We start from the raw sequence: 8,052 nt of genomic DNA, 5'->3' as shown, positions 1-8,052 counted from the left end.
TATTTGGTATCTTGAATTTGTGTTACGTTTAGTCATTTTGAAGGTAGACAACTTTTTCATCCAGACAATAGGATTCTTAAAATTGTCTTTTGATCAAAAAAACTGGAAGCGGTGCTGTACAATACTGATTATACTAGTTTTCTCAATGATTCGTTTGACATTCGCTGGGAGAGACCGTATATAGCCACAGAGCTGCTTATTTCATTAGTCGCAGGAGTCAACGACAGTTTAAGCTTGAAATATTTCCGTAATACAGCCTATTTTTGGAGCGCATCCTCTTTCCACAATGGCCGATGCATCTGCAGAATGCAACATTAAGGTGCTATGTCGTTTTCGTCCATTGAATCAATCCGAAATTGTTCGTGGAGACAAATTCATTCCAGCGTTCCAAGGAGATGACACCGTCATCCTCGGGGTAAGTTGAGTTTTTAGTGTTTGTCGTGTCATCCGTGGTCTTGATGAAACATCTCAATTACGTCGCGAGAGGCAGCTCAACACCGACACTTTCCTTCACTTTATCTCACGCGAAGCTTCGACGTGTCCGGACGGCCTGGACACTAGATAAACTGTGGATGAACTAGCCAGCAGCTTCTGATCTCAACACTATCAACCTTTCCTCCTCCTCATCATCATCTTTATCACCATCGTCTAACTCTTCCAGAAATAATGTTACAAAGTGTATATGATGTGTTTATATAGTACAAAGTGTAACTGCCTGTCTGTTTGATAGTATGTCTGTGACTGTGTGTGTGAGACATACAGAGCAACCCTTGCTTTACTGTGCATTGTAAATACAGACCGTTCCTCAACCACGGAAATATTGTTAGAACTCTTCCCTTCTGATCCTTGGTTCCTGTGTACGTGGCTTCTTGATGAACAAGACATCAAGCATCTGCTAAATGAATCCCACGTAGCTTGATGGCTCCCGTTTGCACTTCTGCATCACCTCCAGAACGGCTTCACCCCATGTGCTAATTCATGCTCTGTCTTTCTGCAAGTGTGATTGTAGAGGTAGGGGCCCAGGTTGAGGGATGTGTGTGTGTGTTTAAGCAGATGTGTGTGATTGTGTGTGTGTTTGTGTGTATGCAGAGGGTTACACCGTAGTTCATTGTGAGTGCTTGCAGGAAGAGAGAGCTGCCTTGCATTCTCTGTTTCTATAATAGGAACTGAATAGTAATGTTACAAGCTGTTGAGGGATTTCATAATAGCTCCACTATCAAGATGTTTTGTCTGAAGTCAACAAGCGTAATAGAAGGCCATCTGGGATTATATTACAACTCTCTAAATGCAAATATGTTTATACTTTGGAATGCAGAGTGTGCCTTTGTTTGCATAATGCGCTCACACACACATACTTACATACGCATGACATCTAATCACATATACACCCAGGTATCCACACCTACACACACTTACACGCACACACTCGCAACCTACGCACACATACTTACACCCATACTCATGACATCTAGTCACACACCCACATATCCACACCTACACACACACACTCCCACACACCTACACACACACACACACACACACACACACGACTGAGCTCTGAAACACAAAGACATCAGCCCCGTCCTCCCAGGAAGTGTGTGTTAGCCGTGGATGAGGATGGAGTCAGCAGGATCTCTGCTGCTCTTCTCTCTCTGGAGACGAGTGAAGTAAACCTGGAAGGGATGGAGGAGCGATGCTTGAGAACCCTGCAGTGTCCTGGACATGAAACTTGAGCACCGGGGCACACAGTCAGTAGAGGACACCAGCCAGACGCTGCAGACACGCAGGAGGTTTTGTGTCTGCTGTGGTCTTTGTCCTCGTTGTTGTTGTGGGCACAAGTCACAGGTCACAAAACTAATGAAAACGCACTGGGCTCACGACCAAAGTGTATGTTTTAAATCCCTGCAAATGACTTCAGATTGTAAACTGCAACTGAAGGCTATCTCTCTTTCTCTCTCTCTGTTTATGAGGTAGCAGCATGTCCAAGCTCTCTCCGTTTTCTTGAGTCTCAGTCTTGGGGCTGTTTGTGTGTGTGTGGGTGTTTAGGCGTGAGCATGTGTGTTTATTGGGTGTGTGTACTTCTATCTAGTGTGTGAGTGTGTGAGCATGTGCATCCCTCAGCAGTCAGATCAGATTAGCAGTGATTGTCGTCCGCCAGACTCCATCAGGGATCTCCTGTCAGACCTGATGGAGTGGTGGAGATCCCTAGAAGCTGCTTAACCAGCCCACCATGTGAGGCTATCACCCCCTCACACCAGCCCACCATGTGAGGCTATCACCCCCTCACACCAGCCCACCATGTGAGGCTATCACCCCCTCACACCAGCCCACCATGTGAGGCTATCACCCCCCCACACCAGCCCACCTTGCGAGGCTATCACCCCCTCACACACGCCCACCATGTGAGGCTATCACCCCCTCACACCAGCCCACCATGTGAGGCTATCACCCCCCTCACACCAGCCCACCATGTGAGGCTATCACCCCCCTCACACCAGCCCACCATGTGAGGCTATCACCCCCCCACACCAGCCCACCTTGCGAGGCTATCACCCCCTCACACACGCCCACCATGTGAGGCTATCACCCCCCCACACCAGCCTCCTAGAGCCCTCACTCCTAGAAACTGTAGCCTAGACAACACAGCTCCTAGAGACTGAAACCAAATGTATAGAAGTGTAAATAGTGTGCAGTGTGCATGCTGCAGGGTCCATGCTTTCTCTCCATCCTGCTCTTATCTTGGTGTGATGGATGGAAGACTCTCTCTTCCTCCTCCCTCTCTCTCTTTCTACTTAGTAATTGGTGTCTGAGAATAAAGATCTGTCAGACCTTGCAGGCAGGCAGCAGGTCTCTCTCCCTCTCCCCCTCCCCCCCTCCCTCTCCCCCTCCCCCTCTCCCTCCCTCTCTCCCTCTCTCTCTCTCCCTCTCTCTCCATCTCTCTCTCTCTCTCTCTCTCTCTCTCTATCTCTCTCTCTCTGCAGAAGATCCTGTTGGTTTCACAGCAGCAGTATAAATAAATACCAGTCTTCAGAGCTGCAGTATTAACACGTACTGTCTTCTTCTCTCTGAGACGGTGAGAGAGACGGGTGTCATCCAGTGTAGTCTCATCAGCTACCAACAGCAGCTTGCGTCACTGAATTCATCCCCAGCACAAAAAGAACAAAATTATCTGATGTTCAGTTACAGTAATATATTTCAATGAATAATCCAGCCTGTGCTTTTATTTAATACAGCAGTCATTATTGACTTTTAACCCCAATATCTCATGTTTATATATATACGTTGTTTTACCATGTCTGCGTCTCTTGGAAGATGAGGTTTCTGTGACTGCAGGAGCACTTGAGACCGCCTCCATAGCACTCTGGAGAACAGGAAACGGGTCATGCTGTCTCTGCCTCAGATCTGGCTTGCCCTCCCTCCCTCCCCCCCCCCCTACCTACCTCCCTCCCTCCATACATCTTTATCTTTCCCTCTTTATCTTGTTTTCTCTCTATATATAAATCTATATTTATACCTCATTATTTTGTTCTTTCTTTCTCTGCGTCTCTGTTCCTCTTTATCTCCCTCCTTCCTTCTCTTACTCATTGTATCGTGGAGGTCAGGTCTGGACTACACAGGAAAATGCAGCTCTAATGGCTCAAGGTGCATCCAGGTGTTAAACTGCAGCAGTTCTCTCTCTAGATCTCTCTTTCTCTATCCCTCTCTCTTTCATTCTCGCTCTACATCTCTCTCCCTCTCTGTCTTTCCTTCTCTCTCTCACACAGTTTAAGTAGTCTCATGGTTCCAGTTTCCACTCTAGTGCTCAGTCCTCACGAGTTTTAGATGGTAGTTACTGCAATAATATCAGTATAGATGGTGGTTAGTACAGTAATATCAGTATAGATGTTGGTTGGTACAGTAATATCAGTATAGATGGTGGCTGGTAATACGTTTGGTATGGATATTTAGCTACAGTAATAGCTTCGACTTCATCTATCTCTCCTGACTTTCTCAAACTCCAATTATAAATGATTTCATTTTTCATTTCCCTTTGACTGAGACAGATGGCTGCTTGAATTCATTTTAATGAATGTATGGATTGTACCCTCACTAACAGCAAAAAGAAAGAAAAAAAATTAACAAAATGGATTCCCTCCTTTCTTCTCTCCCAGTAATTTATAATTGTGTGGCTGCCGTGTCGTTGGCTGTTTTCTTCTGTGAGCGGCAGCCAAGAGGACAAACAGTTTGAGCTCAAGGCTGCTTTCATAAAGCCCTCTTGATTGCGTTCCCCTCATGAAGCCTGCGAGAGAACATCGTTACTGTAAGTGAGTTTGTCTTGCAGAGTGGAGAGGCGTTTAGTCACAAACATCATCTATTGCAGATGTCATTCATCTGCTATAGAGGAAGAGCAGGCTCTGAATAGTCTATTTTATTCTGCCTCCTCACCTGGAAATGAGCAATAATCAGCTGAATACTAGCCGGTGTAGCTGCTCAGTATTCTGTTGCTGAAACCAAAGTGTTTCCTTTTGTTCATAAGAAGAAAGAACTGCACAATGGATCTACTTCACACACTTTCATATAGCCTAAAGAAAAGCTTTGTTTTTACGTAATACTTATGCCATTCAAGAATAGATTCAACATAAATAATAATTTTGCATTCATTGAGCAAATGTTTTTATCCAAAGCGACATGCAAGAGGGGGGATTTAAATCTGCAACCTCTTGATCTGCAGTCAGGCGGCTTAGCATTGAGCTGCACCCATCTCAATTGACTCCTACTGATTTAACTTTTACTCTTTCCAAAATCTCAGTTTTGCCAAACCCAGCCAGAATCTGCTTCTACGTTATAATATCACAGTATCACACATAAGTTGGACACATTATGGCAATATGAGTCCAACAGCCTAAAGTACACAGATCCAGCTATTTATAAGGCGATGACCCCTTTGTCTGAGCGTTAATTGGTTGATTATTTTTAGACAAGGCTGGCCTTGTGCGTTCGGGGTAGACTAGGGAACTGACTCATTCGCTTATCTCAGAGAGAACGCGACAAGGCAGAAAAACAGTGTTCCACTGAAAAAATAACGTGTTATGAAAAGTGACTCAGTGTTCTTTCTTAGTTGTTGTGAGCTTAACTCTCTTGTGGGGAAGAGGAAAGGTCTGGACTTGTTTGTAGTTTCCTCTGAGGTTCTGGTCTTCTATGTGGGGTTAGATTGATAATAAGTGCTTATCTGTGAAGCTATACTAATACAATTAGATTTGGTAGGCAGACTGTTGAGAGTAGCGCCTGGTGTAAATAGAGTCTGTTTGAAGAGAAGGGGTGAAGAGCAGAGGAGGGGAGGAGGAAGGAGGGGGGAGGAGGAGGACTGAGAGGGAAGGAGGAGTAGGAGGGAGGATGTGAGGAGGAGAGAGGGGATGAGGAAGTGAGGGGTGAAGAGAGGGTGAGTATGAGGGAGTGTGTGAGTGTTAAGGGGTACAGATTCCTCTACTGTATGTGTTCATTACCCAAGACAGTGTTCAGTCAGACAGGGCTGTGTGCAGGACAGTGTTCAGTCAGACAGGGCTGTGTGTGTGCAGGACAGTGTTCAGTCAGACAGGGCTGTGTGCAGGACAGTGTTCAGTCAGAGAGGGCTGTGTGCAGGACAGTGTTCAGTCAGACAGGGCTGTGTGCAGGACAGTGTTCAGTCAGACAGGGCTGTGTGTGTGCAGGACAGTGTTCAGTCAGACAGGGCTGTGTGCAGGACAGTGTTCAGTCAGACAGGGCTGTGTGCAGGACAGTGTTCAGTCAGACAGGGCTGTGTGCAGGACAGTGTTCAGTCAGACAGGGCTGTGTGCAGGACAGTGTTCAGCCAGACAGGGCTGTGTGCAGGACAGTGTTCAGTCAGACAGGGCTGTGTGCAGGACAGTGTTCAGTCAGACAGGGCTGTGTTCAGGACAGTGTTCAGTCAGACAGGGCTGTGTTCAGGACAGTGTTCAGTCAGACAGGGCTGTGTGCAGGACAGTGTTCAGCCAGACAGGGCTGTGTGCAGGACAGTGTTCAGTCAGACAGGGCTGTGTGCAGGTGTATACCACTGGAGCTGTATACCACTCCTCTCTGTACCTGGATGCAGATCACATTATCTGATAACGAGCATGACTCTGGAACCTGCTGGCACATTCCCTCAAACGCTGCCCTCTCACAAATACTTCTTATTCATCAAATACACAGAGAAACAGTTTCTGGCTAACGGTGTGTGTGTGTGGGTCTGGTGTGGTGTGTATGTGGTGTGTGGGTGTGTGTGGGGTGTGTGTGTATGTGGTGTGTGGGGTGTGTGTCTCTTTAAGGCGAGATGGATGACACAGGTCTGACAACTTCTTAACGGCACTAATGGATGATGCAGAAGGTTACTTACACATCCTGAAGTTCACATGCAGCTGCTTAGATAGAGAAGAGTGGAGTACTATAAAGTAGAAACAGAATATAACTTTAAAAAGAGGGTGTCCTTCAGGATAGGTGTGTTTCCTTGGTAAAAGGAAGATCACAGTCTACATTCACTAAATACTGTCGACATTCATTCTAGACTAAAACCTAAAAGGGTATAACTAAAGTCACAACTGACCTGTTCCTTCCGCACCAGATTGATATGTTAATATACTGATATTGATCAATCCTGGTGTTGACATATGGTCTCCTGCTGCAAGACATTTATGTTTTATTGATTTAGCAGATTGATTAGCAGATTGATTTGATCCAAAGCGACACACAAATGGTGCATGTGAAGAGTAGAGCAGAAGATCCTGGAGCAGAAGTGTAGGTCTGACTGTTTCTGCTCAACCCTGCTCCCTGCTGCACATCTTACCTGCTGCACATCTTACCTGCTGCACATCTTACCTGCGGCACATCTTACCTGCTGCACATCTTACCTACTGCACATCTTACCTGCTGCACATCTTACCTGCTGCACATCTTACCTACTGCACAAGATGGAGAAATACACTGAGTGTGTGTTCAGTGACAGTGTGTGTGTGTGTGTGTGAGAGAGAGAGACAGAGGCTGAGTTAAGATTAGTGTGTGTGTGTGTGTGTGTGTGTGAGAGAGAGACAGAGACAGAGGCTGAGTTAAGGTTAGTGTGTGTGTGTGTGTGTGTGTGTGTGTGAGAGAGAGAGAGACAGAGTTAAGGTTAGTGTGTGTGTGTGTGGGATACTGGGCTCTCCTCATCAAGGCAGGTCAGTACATCAGCCTGCAGCTCTCATCACTAAGTGGCCCCCTGGTAACCAGGGATCAATCGCCCCGCCTTGCTCAGTGTCAGTCGGAAACGGTTGCTGTGGGCGTTGAAGGGCAGGATGGATGGAGGTGGCCCCTCTCTCTCTCTCTCTCTCTCTCTCTCTCTCTCTCTCTCTCTCTCTCTCTCTCTCTCTCTCTCTCTCTCTCTCTCTCTCTCTCTCTCTCTCTCTCTCTCTCTCTCTCTCACTCTCTCTCTCTCTCTCTCTCTCTCTCTCTCTCTCTCCTGAAGGGCAGGATGGATGGAGGGTGGGCTCGTCTTACATCATCTCTCCTCCTCCACCCAGATCCCCGCTAATCACTGCTCATGTAGCACAGGGAGTAAATGTATGTTTGATGTAAATTAGCTATTGGAGGATGTCAAGTCACCATGACAACTCGGTCGCCGTGGTAGCAGAACCGTCTGCGGGGTGAACCAGGAATTGGATGAGGGTCAGCTGACTCTATCATCACAATCCAATAAAGTTGTTCATGTGTTGCAGTTATGTATGTTTAAATAATGCATAAAAGGTCACATGTGTGAGTGAGTGTGTGTGTGTGTGTGTGTGTATGTGTGTGAGTGTGTGTGTGTGTGTGTGTGTGTGTATGTGTGTGAGTGTGTGTATGTGTGTGTGTGAGTGAGTCATTTGTGTTTGCAAGGCCTTGGGCTGCAGATGACTGTAATGTGTTCAGAGAGGATGAGGTTCAGAATACCTCAGTCTAGAAAAGACAGGATGCTGTCTCCCTCTGGGCTGGACTAGACTGGGCTGGACTAGACTGGGCTGGACTAGACTGGGCTGGACTAGACTGGGCTGGACTAGACTGGGCTGGACT

At 46.6% G+C, this 8,052-nt stretch overlaps 1 protein-coding gene across 1 annotated transcript in view; it reads left to right on the top strand.

Moving 5' to 3' along the window:
• Positions 1-286: 286 nt before the first annotated feature.
• Positions 287-8,052, top strand: part of kif5ab (kinesin family member 5A, b) — a 30,430-nt gene continuing 22,664 nt past the window's right edge. Inside the window, exon 1 of the mRNA XM_084705389.1 lies at positions 287-415. Within this exon, the coding sequence (XP_084561515.1) occupies positions 287-415 (129 nt within the window). The remainder of the gene's footprint in view (positions 416-8,052) is intronic.

This window comes from Hypomesus nipponensis, chromosome 9, assembly GCF_054491055.1.
Source record: "Hypomesus nipponensis isolate SF chromosome 9, ASM5449105v1, whole genome shotgun sequence".
Lineage (NCBI taxonomy): Eukaryota > Metazoa > Chordata > Actinopteri > Osmeriformes > Osmeridae > Hypomesus > Hypomesus nipponensis.
Note: the sequence above shows the minus strand (reverse complement) of the source record. Positions and strands in the feature narration are given on the sequence as shown.